Source organism: Oncorhynchus kisutch, linkage group LG23, assembly GCF_002021735.2.
Source record: "Oncorhynchus kisutch isolate 150728-3 linkage group LG23, Okis_V2, whole genome shotgun sequence".
Lineage (NCBI taxonomy): Eukaryota > Metazoa > Chordata > Actinopteri > Salmoniformes > Salmonidae > Oncorhynchus > Oncorhynchus kisutch.
In genome coordinates, this window is record NC_034196.2 from 29,385,746 (window position 1) to 29,410,865 (window position 25,120).

General features: G+C 46.4%; 1 protein-coding gene across 1 annotated transcript in view; it reads right to left on the reverse strand.

Moving 5' to 3' along the window:
- The window catches only part of LOC109868814 (disabled homolog 2-interacting protein), a 65,239-nt gene that overhangs the window by 3,218 nt on the left and 36,901 nt on the right, over positions 1-25,120 (reverse strand). Inside the window, exons 9-12 of the mRNA XM_031802653.1 lie at positions 23,825-24,716; positions 4,772-4,906; positions 2,456-2,658; positions 1,022-1,109 (exon numbers count right to left, since the gene is read on the reverse strand). Coding sequence (XP_031658513.1) covers positions 1,022-1,109; positions 2,456-2,658; positions 4,772-4,906; positions 23,825-24,716 — 1,318 coding nt within the window. The remainder of the gene's footprint in view (positions 1-1,021; positions 1,110-2,455; positions 2,659-4,771; positions 4,907-23,824; positions 24,717-25,120) is intronic.

Sequence of the window (25,120 nt, forward strand, 5' to 3'; positions counted from 1 at the left end):
CATATTCATGCTCCCTGTCTGTTGACTCAGGGAGTCAGGGAGAGGCTCACTGCCTTACCACCACCAGTTTGTTTCCACACTCAACTCCCATTACTTTACTGTGAGGATGAGCTGTGAGTGTGTGTGTGCATCGCTGTCTGTGAGTTGACATTGAGGAGTCTTTTAACACTAGATCTATTCAACTTTGTTTAACTCACATAACTCATACGTTTGTGTGTATGCAACATGTCTAGATCAGAAAAGGCTACAACACAGAGCAGGAGATAGAATTTACAGTTCAAATGAGTCACCTTGTCTCAACACGCTTGTCGACAGACAGGCTAGAAGAATAATGTAAATGTAGGTATTAGTTAGTCTGTAAGACTAAAGCAGAGAGTCGTGCTGCGCTCAGCCATCCGAGCCTAGTCACTGCCACAGAGATCTGACAGCTTGAATTAAACACCTCTATGTATTTCCAAGTTCTGTCAGCCTTCACGTCCTGTAGCAGACGACACACTCCCACACACGCAGAGGGATGGATGAACACACATAACAATACATCCCAATATATTGTGCACAGTTGACTAGGAGCTACATGGGCTTCTGGGTATTCTTCAAGCGTCTCTCTATATGAGGTTTAAACATTGCAAACAGGAAGTGCGTGTGTGTGTGCGCTCAACTCATTCTAAGATGTTTATAATGACCTGCAGTACTGTTTCATGACACTAGGGACCGCTCTCTCTATTTATTTGATTTGATTTGTTTAATTTAACCTTTATTTAACTAGGCAAGTCAGTTAAGAACACATTCTTATTTAAAATGACGGCCTACCCCGGACGACACTGGGCCAATTGTGCATCGCTCTTTGGGACTCCCAATCATGGCCTGATGTAATACAGCCTGGATTCAAACCAGGGACTGCAGTGACACCTCTTGTACTGAGATGCAGTACCTTAGACCGCTATGCCACTCGGGGGCCCTATGGGGCTTTAAACAGTCAACAAACTGACTGTATGGAGTTGTATATGTGACTGACTCTCACCTGTGCATCAATGATCTTCTGTTTGGAGTCAACCACAGCCTGCATGTCATTGTGATCTTTCTTTAGCTCCTCTTCCACCGACATTAACCTGGACACACACACACACACACACACACACACACACACACACACACACACACACACACACACACACACACACACACACACACACACACACACACACACACACACACACACACACACACACACAGTTAAAGGGACATTAGCAACACAAAGCACAACATACACCCAGCGTGTGAAATAAGGTATAGTATATGGATACAGAACAGAATCATGTGTACTGTGTGTTACTCTGGCTCACACTAGTTTGGCAGGACCTTCCAGCTGTATGGCGGATTACAGACTGGAACTGAGGCATTTTGGGCCTGCTGGTCTGTTAGTACTGTAGATCTGTATGTAGAGTATAATATGTTTCATATAGTTATTAGAATGAGGGTCTCTTGGGCCTGCTGGTCTGCTATGCATTTAGGAGGTGTGTGTACAACTTCTAACTGAGTTTGTGAGAGGTGTGTGTAGGGGTGTACAACTTCTAACTGAGTTTGTGAGAGGTGTGTGTAGGGGTGTACAACTTCTGAGTTTGTGAGAGGTGTGTGTAGGGGTGTACAACTTCAAACTGAGTTTGTGAGAGGTGTGTGTAGGGGTGTACAACTTCTAACTGAGTTTGTGAGAGGTGTGTGTAGGGGTGTACAACTTATAACTGAGTTTGTGAGAGGTGTGTGTAGGGGTGTACAACTTCTAACTGAGTTTGTGAGAGGTGTGTGTAGGGGTGTACAACTTCTAACTGAGTTTGTGAGAGGTGTGTGCATCTCGGTACTCTTGTCTGCAAGGCGTTTTAGAAATATGAATAACAGTACATTCACTTGAATTGAGTTTGTGAAATGTGTATGTATTGATTTGTGTGTGAGTGTATGCTTGTGTGTGTGTGTGTGTGTGTGTGCGCGCGCGCATGTGTGCTTGTCTGTGTGTGTGCTTGTGTCTGTGTGTGTGTGTGTGTGTGTGTGTGCTTGTGTCTGTGTGTGTGTGTGTGTGTGTGTGCGCGCGCGCATGTGTGCTTGTCTGTGTGTGTGCTTGTGTCTGTGTGTGTGTGTGTGTCGGCTCTAATTGAGTTAGCAGGGTTCAGTGTGACACGGATCTGAAAGGAACATGGAAGCTGTATGTCTTCTGACATCACAGACCAGGAGATAACATCAGGAACACACAGCAGATAACATCACCCATCCATCTCCCTTTCTCTCTTAGCATAACTCCCTCTCCCCCTCTTTCGCTCTGCGTATGCTTGCTCTCTTACCAAAGCTTTCTCTCTTTCTGTTTCTCTCTTCATCTCTATCTTACTTTCTCCATCTCTCACTCTCTCTTTCTCTTACTTTCCCCAGTCTCTGTCTGGAAAGGGTCTGATCCCCACACCTTATGTACCTGCTTATAATACCCTTCATCTGGAGGTCCTTGTCATCCTGCTGTCGTCTCAGGCGTTCCTCAGACTCCTCCAGCCGTGCCTGGTACTCCATCAGCACCTTTTGAGCACCGTCGTCCTGACCCTTCAGACGAGCCTCATACTCCTCCAGCTTCTGGACCGACACACGCAGCTTCTCCTGGAGGACCACAATCTCCTGCTGGTACTGGGGGGGGGGGGTTAAAGGAGACAGATAGGGTTAAAGGAAGAGTCAGAATAATCTTCAACAACAATACAGCCACCTCCTGCTGGTACTAGAGAAAGGAGAGAGAGAAAGAGAGTGCTTTTATTATCATCATAGTCATCATCATATCATCATCGTCATTAACACTGCAAAACCGATACTTATGTCAATGGCGCCAACCCATACTGGCCCATTCAATTGTCCTTGTTGTTGCTAGGTAGAGGTGGTCAGTGAAGAGAGCAGTAACCGGCATTGTTATCATCACAATAATCGTTGTCAATGTTCTCCTCGTCACAGTGGTCCCTAAGGTAGACCTTGACAGGTGTATCAACTCATTTCCATAATTTCCTCACCATTTTTGCTTCTTATCCAATTTATTCTTTTTTTGTGCACCTGGTTCCATTTCAAGTTTTAAACAGTAAAATATTGAAGGGAAACTGAAACTTGGACAGGGCAGGATTATAAGTGTGGAAGTGTTAAAGGCTGTAAGTAGACATTAGCCAACACTCACAGTAAAACTTCCAACTTTTCTAAGCCACCAGTATTCCTGAGAGAGATGAGTTCCTTTTCCTTCCATGTCCCAAAAACTGGGGACTTAAGTGGAGTACTGTTCCAGAAGAGAGGAGGAGAGGGATTCAACCTGCGCAGCTCAAGCCCTGGACTCCGGGAAAAGCTTGCCTTGACCTCCCTCCGGACCTGTGAGTGGTCCTGAAGAGGAGAGGGTTGGTGCTATCTGAGAAATTAGGAGTCTAATCAAATCCTGCCTGGCTTCAATAAAACACACATCCGGGCTCCTTCTGCAGCATTCAAGGGAAGCCAGGTAGAAACGCAGCACACGTCATCAGAGAATATGATAAAAAAGTTGACTCAACGCTGTCCTTCACAAGAACACTGGACCAAACGTGAAATATGAATGAAACTATGAAAATAAATGCTGCTCACTGTCAATCCCCTATTTTCTCTTATTTTCTGCTTCATAAAATCATGTAAGCATGATGTGCAGCAGAGGTGTGTGTGACAGCCAATAGGCAGTGGAGGTGTGTGTGTGTGACAGCCAATAGGCAGTGGAGGTGTGTGTGTGTGACAGCCAATCAAAGCATTGAGCGCTGACAGCCATTGGGATGAGAAGCAGGTGAAGGAGCAGCAGCAGAAGCGGGAAGCATTCTCCCCGCACACACACATGGACATACACACACACATGGACATACACATTCACATGGACATACACACACATGGACATACACACACACATGGACATACACTCACATGGACATACACACACACATGGACATACACACACACATGGACATACACACTCACATGGACATACACACACATGGACATACACACACACATGGACATACACACACACATGGACATACACACACACATGGACATACACACACATGGACATACACACACACATGGACATACACACACATGGACATACACACACACACATGGACATACACACACATGGACATACACACTCACATGGACATACACACTCACATGGACATACACACACACATGGACATACACACACACATGGACATACACACACACACTCACATGGACACTCACATGGACATACACACACACACATGGACATACACACTCACATGGACATACACACACATGGACATACACACTCACATGGACATACACTCACATGGACATACACACTCACATGGACATACACTCACATGGACATACACACACATGGACATACACACACACATGGACATACACACACACATGGACATACACACACACATGGACATACACACACATTCACAATTTGACTGTAAGAGTCTAGGAATACCTGGTTGAAATCTTTGACCATACAAAATGAGTATCTGTTACTGGAGATGCAGGTTTATTGTGAGTGATTGTAAGTTGTAAGGGGGTAGGGTTAAGGGTAGGAGTTAGGGCTTGACATTGGAAGTTGAGGGGAGTAGAGAAAGTGCTGGTCAAAGTGCAAGGGGGGTAGTGTTGAGGGTTAGGTGGAGAGGAGGTGTCTAAAGGGTGGGTGCTGAGAACTGGGGTACTGGGAGGTTAAGGAGGTTACATGGAATTTGGTTTGTGACGTTACCTTCTCGGCCTGAGTGAGATCCTCTCTGTTTCTGAACTCGGGGTCCATCCCCTCATGGTCTACATACTGAACATTCATATTCAACAGCCAGGCAGCCGTACGGTCCAGTGCATTGGGCTTCACTGGGGAGGGGGCCTAGTGGAACCAACACAACACACACATGAGCTGAGCCGAGAAGGACACACACGTCATATGGTACACACACACCGACATACGGTACATAGTACATACACTACATATAGGTAGTACACATAGGATGTGGACATCTGCTCGTCGAACATCTCATTCCAAAATCATGGAGTTGGTCCACCCTTTGCTTCTATAACAGCCTCCACTCTTCTGGGAAGGCTTTCCACTAGATGTTGGAACATTGCTGCGGGGACTTGCTTCCATTCAGCCACAAGAGCATTAGTGAGGTCGGGCACTGATGTTGGGGCGATTAGGCCTGGCTCGCAGTCGCCGTTCCAATTCATCCCAAAAGGGGTTTGATGGGGTTGAGGTCAGGGATCTGTGCAGGCCAATCAAGTTCTTCCACACCGATCTCGACAAACCATTTCTGTATGGATCTCGCTTTATGCATAGGGGCATAGTCATGCTAAAACAGGAAAGGGCCTTCCCCAAACTGTGGCCACAAAGTTGGAAGAACAGAATCGTCTAGAATGTCATTGTATGCTGTAGGGTTAAGATTTATTTTCACTGGAATTAAGGGGCCCGAACCATGAAAAACAACCCTAAACCATTATTCCTCCTCTACCTACCTTTACAGTTGGCACTATGCATTGGGGCAGGTAGTGTTCTACTGGCATCTGACAAACCCAGATATGTCCGTGGGACTGCCAGATGGTGAAGTGTGATTCATCACTCCAGAGAACGCCTTTCCACTGCTTTGGAGTCCAATGGCGGCGAGCATTACACCACTCCAGGCGGAGCTTGGCATTGAGTATGGAAACCCATTTCATGAAGCTCCCGACGAACAGTTCTTGTGCTGACATTGCTTATAGAGGCAGTTTGGAACTCGGTAGTGAGTGTTGCAACCGAGGACAGACGATTTATACGCGCTTCAGCACTCAGCGGTCCCGTTCTGTGAGCTTGTGTGGCCTAACAATTCGTGGCTGAGCCGTTGTTGCTCCTAGACGTTTACACTTCACAATAACAGCACTTACAATTTCTTAGCAGGGTAGAAATTTTATGTACTGACTTGTTAGATAGTTGGCATCCTATGGTGCCACAATGAAAGCCACTGAGCTCTTCAGTAAGGCCATTCTACTGCCAATGTTTGTCTATGGAGATTGCATGGCAGTGTTTTCGATTCTATACACTTATCAGTAATTGGTTTGGCTAAAATAGCCGATACCACTAATTTGAAGGGGTGTCCACATACCTTTGTATTTATAGTGTACATCCACACATACAGAGTATGTACACACAGGAAGCTTGAAATGCACATGGAATGTATAGAACACTAAAGCAGAGTGGCGTGTTTGTGTGTGTGTGTGTGTGTGTGTGTGTGTGTGTGTGTGTGTGTGTGTGTGTGTGTGTGTGTGTGTGAGTGTGTGTGTGTTGGCTGGTGCTTTTAGAGGACACTTGCTTGTGAGTGCTTGTGAGAGAGTGAGTGTGACAGGGTTTCTGTTAGCGGGCAATTGTTTTTTGGCTAATAAAAATCAATTAAAAGCCTTTTGGCCGGTGAAAAAAAATTAAAAGCCGATCAAACTGTTGCTGGACAAAATGAATGTATAATGAATGAATGTATAAAAAATAATGCTTTTTATTCATTGATGGAAATACCAGTCGATGCAAATACATTTGACCGTCATGCTTATCGGTCTGCTGGAGTAAAACACATGATTTTATAAGTCCATTCATTGCACAACAATTCTACATGCAAATGAGTGTTAACAGTTTTGGTGCACGATTAAAAAGAGCTACTATTTTTTATTTCTCAACTGGTAATCGAAGAGCGCCTCCCATTCACCATTCAAGTGCAGGCAACAGGATATCAGTGCGTCACCCACCACTTTACAATGTGAGCTGGAGGAAGTATGCATTTTGAAAACATACTTCATTGTTTGAAACTTGAATGTTTTATTTCATATTGTTGGACATGTCTTACCGTGCTTCAAAGTAGCCTATAGGCAAAATCCGACCATGGAAACGTGGAGGCAATTATTTTATAAAACTTCATAGGCAGTGCATGAGTTTCACGTTTCTACCATTCTGCGTGCCAGTTATGATTTTCATATGCACATTTTCATGGAACAGTTTCATTTTAATAAGAACGTTTTCATTTCTCAAAATCGTTGATCTGAATTAAAATGATAAAAATGGAATAGTTAAAAGTTAACTAATGCGAGATCACCAGCCTCTGCCATATGGACACATTGATACGCTGTGATCCATTGGCGGCTAAAGAAATGAGCTCATGGAACTCATTGTCCATAGGTCAATGCAGCAGAAGACCTATAACTTCCACTGCTCTTTCACACTGAGGATTGGTGATTATCGATGGGGAGATTGTTGGAAAGTTTTTTTCAAATAGCATACATTAGCAATGGATGTTAGAAAACAGTTTCCTACATTTCTGCACAGCAGCCCAGGTATTTCTATGCTTGCGCATGCTCACGCTCTCCCTCAACATTATCAGGACAGAGAAACCAGACACATGCTCACGCGCTCCCTCAACATTATCAGGACAGAGAAACCAGACACATGCTCACGTGCTCCCTCAACATTATCAGGACAGAGAAACCAGACACATGCTCACGTGCTCCCTCAACATTATCAGGACAGAGAAACCAGACACATGCTCACGCGCTCCCTCAACATTATCAGGACAGAGAAACCAGACACATGCTCACGCGCTCCCTCAACATTATCAGGACAGAGAAACCAGACACATGCTCATGCGCTCCCTCAACATTATCAGGACAGAGAAACCAGACACTCATTTCTCACATGGAGCATTCCAAACAAAAGACTATGAAAATAATTGACAAATATCATAAGTGAACAAAAATGTTCCCAGGTGAGCTGTTTAGAATTTTGGCAAATGTTTGAAAATGACGTTTTATTGGCTGCTTCATTACACGAGTTGCGTGTTCTGCATTACCATAATCTACATGTGACTTCTGTTCTTCTGATCACTGTGGGTGGAAGCCCTCATGGGCTATGCAGCCAATGCATATGGGTCAGGTACATTTCTCAAATGGCCGTCAACACATTTTCCTAACAGAAATCCTGGTGTGAGTGTGTGTGTGTGTGTGTGTGTGTGTGTGTGTGTGTGTCATTAGATGTGTCAGTTATGGTGACTGACAGTTGGTGAGAACACCGTGGGATCCAAAACAGTCCGCAACTGAAACCTTTGAAAATGACTGGATATCTGTATTTGAATCTCAAATATGGTGAACTGAATTAATTAAAATATATTAGCTAAAATGTTGCTCTGTCATTTCATTGTCAAATACCAAGGTCAAGACAGGCAAGAGATTTCAACTGAATATATGATGTTCGTCAGTTTAGTCAGTCAGTTAGTAACATGTTAATGTGATGTTAGTTGAGGTTGTACAATATCATAATTTCATAAACTATACTTTGTCAGTTTTGATTACAGCTGGATTAAAATTATAGTTGCAATCTCCGCAGTATAGCAATGCTCTATTAAAAATACATGCATCAGCAGACAGAGCTGAAAACCAGTTAGTGCAGCCTGACAGCGACTCAATCAAGCATTGATTTTCTTCTCAATGTCTCTCTCTAATCCACCTATTATATATATCTAATGGCATTCAAAGAGGAAGAAAGACGGCATTAAAAACAACATGCTTAACAAATCCCTGAGAGGGCTGTCATGACGTGGCCCTTTCTGGGTGTAGATCATGGCCTCCCCCTCTCTTTCTCTCACTCTCTCTTTCCTAAACCCAGGTTTTATTGCCCCAGGTCGTAAATACCACAGAGACTCTCCCTGACCATGCAATTGAGAGAGAGTTTCACAGTAAGACAAAGGGATTCTCCAGGCCAATTCTACTACGTCCCAGAATTTGAGAATGGAACAATACTCCTATTTTGGAGAATGTGTAAACGGTCGGTGGAGAAGCCAGCTCCGACCCGGTCCGTTTTGGTTCATGTTTGTGACCTCATGAAAGACAATACAGCCACATTACCCTAACTCGGTTTATACAGGTGCCTCAGTTATGAGGTTTGCATCTAATTATTGTATAAAATGAATGAGTAAAGACTAAATAATTTGTGAAATTATGTAATGTGAGGTTAACCTTAAATTTAAGAGGTTTAAAAATGTAAGTATTCCCTGTAAAGTTTAACTAGTCAGTGGCCACGCCCCCGTGAGCATAGACATGATCTGGCGTCATGGAACCGCCTTTCTATTGTTACGAATAAAACCCACTCCTGAGGAAATTCACATCAGACCACGCAAACACCAGTGTAAGCTAAGGTTGCAATGGTTGTTGAATTCCTAACCATACCACGTGGAGCATTGGCTACACGGCTGGAAATGGTTCAACTCTGAGATTATCGATCCCTACAGAATAAGAACAAATCTTAGATACTAATTACTAAATTATGTAAACCTAGGATGCAAATACCGACAACCGCCAAAACATCTATTCGAAGAACAATGGATGCCTGACGTATCCATTACAACAGACAATATCAGGAGCCACTGATAAAGCTACCACCATGAAAGACATTGTGTCACGCCTGCTCCCGCTCTTTCTTCCTCTGGCACACAAGGGCGCCAGACTCCACAACATTACGCATTCAAGCCACCTTCAGTACGGATAACTGCCTTTCCCTGTCACGCGCATCAGCGCTCATTGGACTCACGTGGACTCAATTACTTGCGGAATTTACTTCCCTATATCTGTATGTTTCCTAGCTCTATTCCCTGCTTCGGGATTGTTTGTCATATGTCCTTGTTTACCCATGTGCTGACGCTGTTCCTGTCATGTTCCTGGATAAATGTTTGACCCCCCGTACCTGCTTCTCATCTCCGGAGTCAGGTCCTTGCACATTGTGACTTCTGGGGAAGTAACCAGAGACTCTCTGATGAACTGACTCTCCAGCAGACGGATTCCAACAGAGAAGACAACAACGACACCTGGGCGTAAATATATTTATTGCAATTATTTCAGAATGAACGGCCATTCATGTGCAAAGGATTAGCATTTCAATTACTATAATTATCCAGTGTGTGTAGTGATCCATTTTGTCTTTCCCACTCCTTTATCAGTCCACACCCCCATCCCTTTGTCCACCAAGCCGTCATATCGGATTAGCCCACTAGGGAATCTTCCCTATCATTGTTAGTAAACAATATCTACTGTTAGTTTATGCATTTGTTGTGATTATTTAGATAGTAAATAAATGTTTAAGCCAATTGGTGTATGGATGATTCATGGTTTAGGCTGGGTTCGTGCAGATAAACAAGAATTCTACCATGTTTGAAATGAGACGGACGTAAGGTAAATAATAATTCATTAATAGAAGACTAATATATCTGATATTAAAATATCTGAAGAGTTATATTCAGAAAATTCTAACTTTGTAATCTGAAGATTTTCAGTGGTGCCCCAACTTCCTAGTTAATTAAATGTAGATGATTAGTTTAATCACGTAATAATAATGACAGAGAAATTATTTGATAAAATAACAGTCATCACATTTAATGATTATTTTTTTATTTTAATTTTACCTTTATTTTACTAGGCAAGTTATTTTACTAGGCAAGTTTATTTTACTAGAAAAGATGCTCGACTATGCATATAATTGACAGCTTTGGAAAGAAAACACTCTGACGTTTCCAAAACTGCAAAGATATTATCTGTGAGTGTCACAAAACTCATGCTACAGGCGAAACCAAGATGAAACTTCAAACAGGAAATGAGCAGAATTTTTGAGGCTCTGTTTTCCATTGTCTCCTTATATGGCTGTGAGTGCGCCAGGAATGAGCCTGCCCTTTCTGTCGTTTCCCCAAGTTGTCTGCAGCATTGTGACGTATTTGTAGGCATATCATTGGAAGATTGGCCATAAGAGACTACATTTACCAGGGGTCCGCCCGGTGTCCTTTGTCTAAATTGGTGCGTAATCTTCAACTGGAGGCATTTTCCCATGAGATTCAGAGGAGAACGCACACTTCCACGAACGATATATCATCGAAGAGATTTGTGGAAAAACACCTTGAGGATTGATTCTAAACAACGTTTACCATGTTTCAGTCGATATTATGGAGTTAATTTGGAAAAAAGTTTGGCGTTTTGATGACTGAATTTTCGTTTTTTTTTGGTAGCCAAACGTGACGCACCAAACGGAGCGATTTCTCCTAAACAAATAATCTTTCAGGAAAAACTGAACATTTGCTATCTAACTGAGAGTCTCCTCATTGAAAACACCCGAAGTTCTTCAAAGGTAAATTATTTTATTTGAATGCTTTTCTGGTTTTTGTGAAAATGTTGCCTGCTGATGCTAACGCTAAATGCTACACTTGCTATCAATACTGTTACACAAATGCTTGTTTTGCTATGGTTGAGAAGCATATTTTGAAAATCTGAGATGACAGTGTTGTTAACAAAAGGCTAAGCTTGAGAGCTAGCATATTAATTTCATTTCATTTGCGATTTTCATGAATAGTTAACGTTGTGTTATGCTAATGAGCTGTGGGGATAATTACACTCCTGGATACAGGTTTTTTTCGTAGCTAAACGTGATGAACAAAACAGAGCGATTTGTCCTAAACAAATAATATTTTTGGAAAAACTGAACATTTGCTATCTAACTGAGAGTCTCCTCATTGAAAACATCTGAAGTTCTTCAAAGGTAAATGATTTTATTTGAATGCTTTTCTTGTTTTTGTGAAAATGTTGCATGATGAATGCTACGCTAAATGCTACGCTAGCTATCAATAATCTTACACAAATGCTTGTTTTGCTATGGTTGAAAAGCATATTTTGAAAATCTGAGATGACAGTGTTGTTAACGAAAGGTTAAGCTTGAGAGCTAGCATATTTATTTAATTTGCGATTTTCATGAATAGTTAACGTTGCGTTATGGTAATGAGCTTGTATTCACGATCCCGGATGGCTAGAATCAAGAGGTTAAGAACAAATTCTTATTCTCAATGACAGCCTAGGAACAGTGGGTTAACTGCCTGTTCAGGGGCAGAAAGACATATTTGTACCTTGTCAGCTCGTGGATTCGAACTTGCAACCTTTCGGTTACTAGTCCAACGCTCTAACCACTAGGCTACCCTGCCACCAGAGATAGCCCGTGTGAGATAGCCAGAGACACGACAGGGCGGAGGATGACGCAGACAACATGGGCCTACACTACATCCTCAACCCAAAGACATATGCAAGGATATTGTTTCTGGACTTTAGTTCTGCATTCAATACCATCATCGCAGAACTGCTACAAGACAAACTCTCCCAGCTGAACCAGTCCAGCTCCATCTGTCAAGCTGGGAAAATACCTTTCGGACTCTTTATCCCTCAGCACCAGAGCGCTGCAAGGATGCATGCTCTCACCTCTACTCACTCACTCTACACCAATGAAAACTCCTCCCACCATCTCTCCCCCTGGAGATTAATGGCTCAACTGTTAGCACGGCTGAATCCTTCAAATTCCTGTGGACCATCATCTCCCACAACCTCAAGTTGGAGGACAACATCACAGAGGTCACCATTTTTTAAATTTTATTTCACCTTTATTTAACCAGGTAGGCTAGTTGAGAACAAGTTCTCATTGCAACTGCGGCCTGGCAAGGAGGCACACCAGCGGATGGACTACTTTTGGCAGGTGAAAAAACTCAACATCTCCCAGTTAATCCTGATCTGGTTTTACGCATCAATCGTTGAGTCCATCGAGGTCCTGCAAGACTTCAGGGCAAGGAAGCCAAGACTTCAGGGCAAGGAAGCCAAGACTTCAGGGCAAGGAAGCCAAGACTTCAGGGCAAGGAAGCGTGCAGGAAAGATCATCCCGACCCCTCCCACCCGGTCACCCAAACATCCAGAAATTCACCTCTGGCAGGCGTTTCAGGTCACTCATGACCTCCCGCCACCTGAACAGTTTCTTCCCCCGTGCTGACTTCCCCACAGAGACTAAAGGACTATGCTGTGACCCTCACCAACCACAGAGACTAAAGGACTATTCTGTGGCCCTCACCAACCACAGAGACTAAAGGACTATGCTGTGACCCTCACCAACCACAGAGACTAAAGGACTATGCTGTGACCCTCACCAACCACAGAGACTAAAGGACTATGATGTGGCCCTCACCAACCACAGAGACTAACGGACTATGCTGTGGCCCTCACCAACCACAGAGACTAAAGGACTATGCTGTGACCCTCACCAACCACAGAGACTAAAGGACTATGCTGTGGCCCTCACCAACCACAGAGACTAAAGGACTATGCTGTGACCCTCACCAACCACAGAGACTAAAGGACTATGCTGTGGCCCTCACCAACCACAGAGACTAAAGGACTATGCTGTGGCCCTCACCAACCACAGAGACTAAAGGACTATGCTGTGACCCTCACCAACCACAGAGACTAAATGACTATGCTGTGACCCTCACCAACCACAGAGACTAAAGGACTATGCTGTGGCCCTCACCAACCACAGAGACTAAAGGACTATGCTGTGACCCTCACCAACCACAGAGACTAAAGGACTATGCTGTGGCCCTCACCAACCACAGAGACTAAAGGACTATGCTGTGGCCCTCACCAACCACAGAGACTAAAGGACTATGCTGTGACCCTCACCAACCACAGAGACTAAAGGACTATGCTGTGACCCTCACCAACCACAGAGACTAAAGGACTATGCTGTGGCCCTCACCAACCACAGAGACTAAAGGACTATGCTGTGACCCTCACCAACCACAGAGACTAAAGGACTATGCTGTGGCCCTCACCAACCACAGAGACTAAAGGACTATGCTGTGACCCTTACCAACCACAGAGACTAAAGGACTATGCTGTGGCCCTCACCAACCACAGAGACTAAAGGACTATGCTGTGGCCCTCACCAACCACAGAGACTAAAGGACTATTCTGTGGCCCTCACCAACCACAGAGACTAAAGGACTATGCTGTGACCCTCACCAACCACAGAGACTAAAGGACTATGCTGTGACCCTCACCAACCACAGAGACTAAAGGACTATGATGTGGCCCTCACCAACCACAGAGACTAAAGGACTATGCTGTGGCCCTCACCAACCACAGAGACTAAAGGACTATGCTGTGGCCCTCACCAACCACAGAGACTAAAGGACTATGCTGTGGCCCTCACCAACCACAGAGACTAAAGGACTATGCTGTGACCCTCACCAACCACAGAGACTAAAGGACTATGCTGTGGCCCTCACCAACCACAGAGACTAAAGGACTATGCTGTGGCCCTCACCAACCACAGAGACTAAAGGACTATTCTGTGGCCCTCACCAACCACAGAGACTAAAGGACTATGCTGTGACCCTCACCAACCACAGAGACTAAAGGACTATGCTGTGGCCCTCACCAACCACAGAGACTAAAGGACTATGCTGTGGCCCTCACCAACCACAGAGACTAAAGGACTATGCTGTGGCCCTCACCAACCACAGAGACTAAAGGACTATGCTGTGACCCTCACCAACCACAGAGACTAAAGGACTATGCTGTGGCCCTCACCAACCACAGAGACTAAAGGACTATGCTGTGGCCCTCACCAACCACAGAGACTAAAGGACTATTCTGTGGCCCTCACCAACCACAGAGACTAAAGGACTATGCTGTGACCCTCACCAACCACAGAGACTAAAGGACTATGCTGTGGCCCTCACCAACCACAGAGACTAAAGGACTATGCTGTGGCCCTCACCAACCACAGAGACTAAAGGACTATTCTGTGGCCCTCACCAACCACAGAGACTAAAGGACTATGCTGTGACCCTCACCAACCACAGAGACTAAAGGACTATGCTGTGACCCTCACCAACCACAGAGACTAAAGGACTATGATGTGGCCCTCACCAACCACAGAGACTAACGGACTATGCTGTGGCCCTCACCAACCACAGAGACTAAAGGACTATGCTGTGACCCTCACCAACCACAGAGACTAAAGGACTATGCTGTGGCCCTCACCAACCACAGAGACTAAAGGACTATGCTGTGACCCTCACCAACCACAGAGACTAAAGGACTATGCTGTGGCCCTCACCAACCACAGAGACTAAAGGACTATGCTGTGGCCCTCACCAACCACAGAGACTAAAGGACTATGCTGTGACCCTCACCAACCACAGAGACTAAAGGACTATGCTGTGGCCCTCACCAACCACAGAGACTAAAGGACTATGCTGTGGCCCTCACCAACCACAGAGACTAAAGGACTATGCTGTGACCCTCACCAACCACAGAGACTAAAGGACTATGCTGTGACCCTCACCAACCACAGAGACTAAATGACTATGCTGTGGCCCTCACCAACCACAGAGACTAAAGGACTATGCTGTGACCCTCACCAACCACAGAGACTAAAGGACTATGCTGTGGCCCTCACCAACCACAGAGACTAAAGGACTATGCTGTGACCCTCACCAACCACAGAGACTAAAGGACTATGCTGTGACCCTCACCAACCACAGAGACTAAAGGACTATGCTGTGGCCCTCACCAACCACAGAGACTAAAGGACTATGCTGTGGCCCTCACCAACCACAGAGACTAAAGGACTATGCTGTGACCCTCACCAACCACAGAGACTAAAGGACTATTCTGTGGCCCTCACCAACCACAGAGACTAAAGGACTATGCTGTGACCCTCACCAACCACAGAGACTAAAGGACTATGCTGTGACCCTCACCAACCACAGAGACTAAAGGACTATGATGTGGCCCTCACCAACCACAGAGACTAAAGGACTATGCTGTGGCCCTCACCAACCACAGAGACTAAAGGACTATGCTGTGGCCCTCACCAACCACAGAGACTAAAGGACTATGCTGTGGCCCTCACCAACCACAGAGACTAAAGGACTATGCTGTGACCCTCACCAACCACAGAGACTAAAGGACTATGCTGTGGCCCTCACCAACCACAGAGACTAAAGGACTATGCTGTGGCCCTCACCAACCACAGAGACTAAAGGACTATTCTGTGGCCCTCACCAACCACAGAGACTAAAGGACTATGCTGTGACCCTCACCAACCACAGAGACTAAAGGACTATGCTGTGGCCCTCACCAACCACAGAGACTAAAGGACTATGCTGTGGCCCTCACCAACCACAGAGACTAAAGGACTATTCTGTGGCCCTCACCAACCACAGAGACTAAAGGACTATGCTGTGACCCTCACCAACCACATAGACTAAAGGACTATGCTGTGACCCTCACCAACCACAGAGACTAAAGGACTATGATGTGGCCCTCACCAACCACAGAGACTAACGGACTATGCTGTGGCCCTCACCAACCACAGAGACTAAAGGACTATGCTGTGACCCTCACCAACCACAGAGACTAAAGGACTATGCTGTGGCCCTCACCAACCACAGAGACTAAAGGACTATGCTGTGACCCTCACCAACCACAGAGACTAAAGGACTATGCTGTGGCCCTCACCAACCACAGAGACTAAAGGACTATGCTGTGGCCCTCACCAACCACAGAGACTAAAGGGACTATGCTGTGACCCTCACCAACCACAGAGACTAAAGGACTATGCTGTGGCCCTCACCAACCACAGAGACTAAAGGACTATGCTGTGGCCCTCACCAACCACAGAGACTAAAGGACTATGCTGTGACCCTCACCAACCACAGAGACTAAATTATTATGCTGTGACCCTCACCAACCACAGAGACTAAAGGACTATGCTGTGGCCCTCACCAACCACAGAGACTAAAGGACTATGCTGTGACCCTCACCAACCACAGAGACTAAAGGACTATGCTGTGGCCCTCACCAACCACAGAGACTAAAGGACTATGCTGTGACCCTCACCAACCACAGAGACTAAAGGACTATGCTGTGGCCCTCACCAACCACAGAGACTAAAGGACTATTCTGTGGCCCTCACCAACCACAGAGACTAAAGGACTATGCTGTGACCCTCACCAACCACAGAGACTAAAGGACTATGCTGTGACCCTCACCAACCACAGAGACTAAAGGACTATGATGTGGCCCTCACCAACCACAGAGACTAAAGGACTATGCTGTGGCCCTCACCAACCACAGAGACTAAAGGACTATGCTGTGACCCTCACCAACCACAGAGACTAAAGGACTATGCTGTGGCCCTCACCAACCACAGAGACTAAAGGACTATTCTGTGGCCCTCACCAACCACAGAGACTAAAGGACTATGCTGTGACCCTCACCAACCACAGAGACTAAAGGACTATGCTGTGGCCCTCACCAACCACAGAGACTAAAGGACTATGCTGTGGCCCTCACCAACCACAGAGACTAAAGGACTATTCTGTGGCCCTCACCAACCACAGAGACTAAAGGACTATGCTGTGACCCTCACCAACCACAGAGACTAAAGGACTATGCTGTGACCCTCACCAACCACAGAGACTAAAGGACTATGATGTGGCCCTCACCAACCACAGAGACTAAAGGACTATGCTGTGGCCCTCACCAACCACAGAGACTAAAGGACTATGCTGTGACCCTCACCAACCACAGAGACTAAAGGACTATGCTGTGGCCCTCACCAACCACAGAGACTAAAGGACTATGCTGTGGCCCTCACCAACCACAGAGACTAAAGGACTATTCTGTGGCCCTCACCAACCACAGAGACTAAAGGACTATGCTGTGACCCTCACCAACCACAGAGACTAAAGGACTATGCTGTGGCCCTCACCAACCACAGAGACTAAAGGACTATGCTGTGGCCCTCACCAACCACAGAGACTAAAGGACTATTCTGTGGCCCTCACCAACCACAGAGACTAAAGGACTATGCTGTGACCCTCACCAACCACAGAGACTAAAGGACTATGCTGTGACCCTCACCAACCACAGAGACTAAAGGACTATGCTGTGGCCCTCACCAACCACAGAGACTAAAGGACTATGCTGTGGCCCTCACCAACCACAGAGACTAAAGGACTATGCTGTGACCCTCACCAACCACAGAGACTAAAGGACTATGCTGTGGCCCTCACCAACCACAGAGACTAAAGGACTATGCTGTGGCCCTCACCAACCACAGAGACTAAAGGACTATGCTGTGACCCTCACCAACCACAGAGACTAAAGGACTATGATGTGGCTCTCACCAACCACAGAGACTAAAGGACTATGCTGTGGCCCTCACCAACCACAGAGACTAAAGGACTATGCTGTGGCCCTCACCAACCACAGAGACTAAAGGACTATGCTGTGGCCCTCACCAACCACAGAGACTAAAGGACTATGCTGTGACCCTCACCAACCACAGAGACTAAAGGACTATGCTGTGGCCCTCACCAACCACAGAGACTAAAGGACTATGCTGTGGCCCTCACCAACCACAGAGACTAAAGGACTATTCTGTGGCCCTCACCAACCACAGAGACTAAAGGACTATGCTGTGACCCTCACCAACCACAGAGACTAAAGGACTATGCTGTGGCCCTCACCAACCACAGAGACTAAAGGACTATGCTGTGGCCCTCACCAACCACAGAGACTAAAGGACTATTCTGTGGCCCTCACCAACCACAGAGACTAAAGGACTATGCTGTGACCCTCACCAACCACAGAGACTAAAGGACTATGCTGTGACCCTCACCAACCACAGAGACTAAAGGACTATGATGTGGCCCTCACCAACCACAGAGACTAAAGGACTATGCTGTGGCCCTCACCAACCACAGAGACTAAAGGACTATGCTGTGGCCCTCACCAACCACAGAGACTAAAGGACTATGCTGTGGCCCTCACCAACCACAGAGACTAAAGGACTATGCTGTGACCCTCACCAACCACAGAGACTAAAGGACTATGCTGTGGCCCTCACCAACCACAGAGACTAAAGGACTATGCTGTGGCCCTCACCAACCACAGAGACTAAAGGACTATTCTGTGGCCCTCACCAACCACAGAGACTAAAGGACTATGCTGTGACCCTCACCAACCACAGAGACTAAAGGACTATGCTGTGGCCCTCACCAACCACAGAGACTAAAGGACTATGCTGTGGCCCTCACCAACCACAGAGACTAAAGGACTATTCTGTGGCCCTCACCAACCACAGAGACTAAAGGACTATGCTGTGACCCTCACCAACCACAGAGACTAAAGGACTATGCTGTGACCCTCACCAACCACAGAGACTAAAGGACTATGATGTGGCCCTCACCAACCACAGAGACTAACGGACTATGCTGTGGCCCTCACCAACCACAGAGACTAAAGGACTATGCTGTGACCCTCACCAACCACAGAGACTAAAGGACTATGCTGTGGCCCTCACCAACCACAGAGACTAAAGGACTATGCTGTGACCCTCACCAACCACAGAGACTAAAGGACTATGCTGTGGCCCTCACCAACCACAGAGACTAAAGGACTATGCTGTGGCCCTCACCAACCACAGAGACTAAAGGACTATGCTGTGACCCTCACCAACCACAGAGACTAAAGGACTATGCTGTGGCCCTCACCAACCACAGAGACTAAAGGACTATGCTGTGGCCCTCACCAACCACAGAGACTAAAGGACTATGCTGTGACCCTCACCAACCACAGAGACTAAATGACTATGCTGTGACCCTCACCAACCACAGAGACTAAAGGACTATGCTGTGGCCCTCACCAACCACAGAGACTAAAGGACTATGCTGTGACCCTCACCAACCACAGAGACTAAAGGACTATGCTGTGGCCCTCACCAACCACAGAGACTAAAGGACTATGCTGTGACCCTCACCAACCACAGAGACTAAAGGACTATGCTGTGACCCTCACCAACCACAGAGACTAAAGGACTATGCTGTGGCCCTCACCAACCACAGAGACTAAAGGACTATGCTGTGGCCCTCACCAACCACAGAGACTAAAGGACTATGCTGTGACCCTCACCAACCACAGAGACTAAAGGACTATGCTGTGGCCCTCACCAACCACAGAGACTAAAGGACTATGCTGTGGCCCTCACCAACCACAGAGACTAAAGGACTATGCTGTGGCCCTCACCAACCACAGAGACTAAAGGACTATGCTGTGGCCCTCACCAACCACAGAGACTAAAGGACTATGCTGTGGCCCTCACCAACCACAGAGACTAAAGGACTATGCTGTGACCCTCACCAACCACAGAGACTAAAGGACTATGCTGTGGCCCTCACCAACCACAGAGACTAAAGGACTATGCTGTGACCCTCACCAACCACAGAGACTAAAGGACTATGCTGTGACCCTCACCAACCACAGAGACTAAAGGACTATGCTGTGGCCCTCACCAACCACAGAGACTAAAGGACTATGCTGTGGCCCTCACCAACCACAGAGACTAAAGGACTATGCTGTGACCCTCACCAACCACAGAGACTAAAGGACTATGCTGTGGCCCTCACCAACCACAGAGACTAAAGGACTATGCTGTGGCCCTCACCAACCACAGAGACTAAAGGACTATGCTGTGGCCCTCACCAACCACAGAGACTAAAGGACTATGCTGTGGCCCTCACCAACCACAGAGACTAAAGGACTATGCTGTGGCCCTCACCAACCACAGAGACTAAAGGACTATGCTGTGGCCCTCACCAACCACAGAGACTAAAGAACTATGCTGTGGCCCTCACCAACCACAGAGACTAAAGGACTATGCTGTGGCCCTCACCAACCACAGAGACTAAAGGACTATGCTGTGGCCCTCACCAACCACAGAGACTAAAGGACTATGCTGTGGCCCTCACCAACCACAGAGACTAAAGGACTATGCTGTGACCCTCACTAACCACAGAGACTAAAGGACTATGCTGTGGCCCTCACCAACCACAGAGACTAAAGGACTATGCTGTGGCCCTCACCAACCACAGAGACTAAAGGACTATGCTGTGGCCCTCACCAACCACAGAGACTAAAGGACTATGCTGTGACCCTCACCAACCACAGAGACTAAAGGACTATGCTGTGGCCCTCACCAACCACAGAGACTAAAGGACTATGCTGTGGCCCTCACCAACCACAGAGACTAAAGGACTATGCACTCTATGCTGCACAACGCATCAATCCATCTCTGAACTGTACACTAAATAACTGCACTCAACTTGCATTGCACTTTGTTAATCTCTCTGCATTTAGATATTCATACTGATACTGTAAATGTGTACATCCACTGTATATCAACCGTATACCCACTGGATATCAACCGTATACCCACTGTATATCAACCGTATACCCACTGGATATCAACCGTATACCCACTGGATATCAACCGTATACCCACTGTATATCAACCGTATACCCACTGTATATCAACCGTATACCCACTGGATATCAACTGTATACCCACTGGATATCAACCATATACCCACTGTATATCAACCGTATACCCACTGGATATCAACCGTATACCCACTGGATATCAACCTTATACCCACTGTATATCAACCGTATACCCACTGGATATCAACCATATACCCACTGGATATCAACCATATACCCACTGGATATCAACCGTATACCCCCTGTATATCAACTGTATACCCACTGGATATCAACCGTATACCCACTGCATATCAACCGTATACCCACTGTATATCAACTGTATACCCACTGTATATCAACCATATACCCACTGCATATCAACCGTATACCCACTGTATATGAACCGTATACCCACTGTATATCAACCGTATACCCACTGTATATCAACCGTATACCCACTGGATATCAACTGTATACCCACTGGATATCAACCATATACCCACTGTATATCAACCGTATACCCACTGGATATCAACCGTATACCCACTGGATATCAACCATATACCCACTGTATATCAACCATATACCCACTGTATATCAACCGTATATCCACTGTATATCAACCGTATACCCACTGGATATCAACCGTATACCCACTGTATATCAACCGTATACCTACTGGATATCAACCGTATACCCACTGTATATCAACCGTATACCCACTGTATATCAACCGTATACCCACTGGATATCAACCGTATACCCACTGGATATCAACTGTATACTCACTGGATATCAACCGTATACCCACTGTATTTCAACCGTATACCCACTGGATATCAACCTTATACCCACTGGATATCAACCGTATACCCACTGTATTTCAACCGTATACCCACTGGATATCAACCGTATACCCACTGGATATCAACCGTATACCCACTGGATATCAACTGTATACCCACTGGATATCAACCGTATACCCACTGTATTTCAACCGTATACCCACTGGATATCAACCGTATACCCACTGGATATCAACCGTATACCCACTGGATATCAACCGTATACCCACTGGATATCAACCGTATACCCACTGGATATCAACCGTATACCCACTGTATATCAACCGTATATCCACTGTATATCAACCGTATACCCACTGGATATCAACCGTATACCCACTGTATATCAACCGTATACCTACTGTATATCGACCGTATACCCACTGTATATCAACCGTATACCCACTGTATATCAACCGTATACCCACTGGATATCAACCGTATACCCACTGGATATCAACCGTATACCCACTGGATATCAACCGTATACCCACTGGATATCAACTGTATACCCACTGGATATCAACCGTATACCCACTGTATTTCAACCGTATACCCACTGGATATTGTATATCTGCTCATTCTCTTATAGCTCTATGCTCCCTCTACCTACTTGTATATAATGTATGTACACTTATTTTAAACTCTGTTGTCTGTATTCTGTCTCTAAATGTTGTCTATCACTAGCAACACAATATCAACAAGTACAACTCTGAGTATGTGTAAATGTCATTGGCAATGATTAAAGGTGATTCTGATTCTGAACGGCGTCCATCTGGTTTCCAAGACAAACCCATTAACCCTTGGGCTATACCAGTCAGCCAATCACTAAGCTGAGCGATCAATCAGTCCCTAGAGGAGAGCAGGTCATTGTGGGAACTGGGAATGTAAATGTCCTTCCTGTCACCTTGAGGCCAGAGATCACCAGGGGCAACCTTCGACCAGCCAGCCTATCAGTGACCTGCTTGTTAAGAGGTCATCTTTAACAGCCCAGAGGACGGTAGCAGAAACAGTACACTATAACTCCCAACAGTGATACACACAGCCACACATGTACACATCTCAGCAAGATTTGAGTGCATTACTATGAACTGCTAATGATAAGCTAACCATAAACCAGCCTTGAGACTTGATAAAATACATGCATGTAACTCTGCATTACATTGCTGTATCTAACAACCTAATCCTGATTCAACCAAGGGCTACCTTCACAAATAAGCATAATGCTAATAATGACAAAACTCTGAGAAAATCCTCTATCTTGTGTTGTCAGTACATAACTAGGAAACAATAGGCCTACGCATACAGAAGTTTACCAGTGATCCTGTGCTATTAGACTTCCACCTCTAACTATGCAGAGACACATGGGATTACTATTAATACACACTGGCTGCTCCAATGACTGTCATTGATTAGATAGAATAACAGGAGAGCTCAGACACCACCCACACACATATACAGGCATTGTTAAAATGCGATCAAGTGGTATTAGTGGAAGCTTTCCACAACAGAGTATTATTTGTTTATTTAAAGCTTTATTTAGCCTGAAAATGAACTGAGAAACACATTCTATTGTTTTACAATGATACAGTATGAGATGAACCTCCCAGACAGTCGAAGCCCTGCAGCCCTCACTAAAGCTACCATCATGGCTGTCAGCAAATAACCTCGCTATCCCATGCATACACACTCCTTTGTACTAGTGTTGAGTGTGTTTGTGTGTGTGTTTTAACTGGGAGTGTGTCTGTACTACTGTCTGAGTGCCCTACCTGTTTGTGCTGGGCTCTCTGCTTGCTCTCTGGGCTGTCTCCTTTTGATGACGACGACTGTTGCCGTAGCCGCGCCCCGTTGCCGGGCCAGTCGGGGGATGACATCATGCTGCTGCTGGAGGGGCGCGGGTAGGGCCCGCTGTTGAGCAGGTTTGGGGGCGTGCGGCCCCTGGTGACGGTGGTCTGTGGAGGGGGCTGGTCTATCCTGCGCTGGGGGCCGGCGCTATTCTGTCTGGGCACGGTGGGCTGGTGCTGGGCCTCTGTGAGTGACAGCTGCCTCCGCGTGCCTATGAACTCCCCCGAACGACGGGCATACTCCTCCACGCTGCTCCCCCCACCTCCTACTCCGTGGTTCAGGAAGGAGTTGTGTATCCCCCCTCCTCCTCCTGGCCCATCCTCATTGTTGCTATGGGAACTGTGGGAGCTGTGGCCCTCAGAACCCGAGTCGACCAGGCCCCGCGGCGACAAGGGCAGCCCTGCCGCCATCTGGTAGACGGGGTTCTGGAAGGACAGGGGGGCTAGAAGCTGAGCAGGTCTGCCTGGGGCGCTCTCCGATCCGGGGGTGGTGGGGGTCTGGACGGGCCTTCTCAGAGTAGGACCTCCAGTGATGTTCCCCTGGGGGGTTCGGGCTGACCACACTCCCCCAGGAACGATGCCCTCGCCCAGGCCGTCTGACGGGCCAGGGCCTGGGCCACTCTCTAAGCTGCGGGGGTCCTGGAGGTCCACCATGGACAGGCTCTTGCTGCCGTTGGCTATGCCCAGGTCGGGCTCATTGGATTCAGAGTAGCTAGAGCTGCGGGCCGGGGTGGGCTGGATCCCAGCGTTCCTGGTGACAAAGAAGAGTTCCTTGTTCTCCGGGGTGGGGGAGGGTAACCGGGTGAAGTCCACCAACCTGAGAGAGAGAGAGAGAGAGAGAGAGAGAGAGAGTTATAGAACCAATTGCTCTATATGGCAGTGAAGTATGGGGTCCAATCTCTAATAATGAATTTACCAAATGGGACAAACATCCAATTGAAGTATTGCATGCAGTTTTGCAAGACTGTATTGCAAGTGCAAAGAAAAACTCCAAATAACGCATGTAGAGCAGAATTGGGCAAATACCCCCTCCTCATTCGAATAGAAAAAAGAGCCATCAAATTTTACAACCATCTAAAAACAAGTGACCCCAAAACATTCCATCACACAGCTCTACAATGTCAAGAGATGGAAAAAAAGAGAAGAGTCTCCTCAGCCAGCTGGTTCTGAAGCTCAGTTCACCAACCCAAACCAACCCCATAGAGCCTCAGGACAGCACTC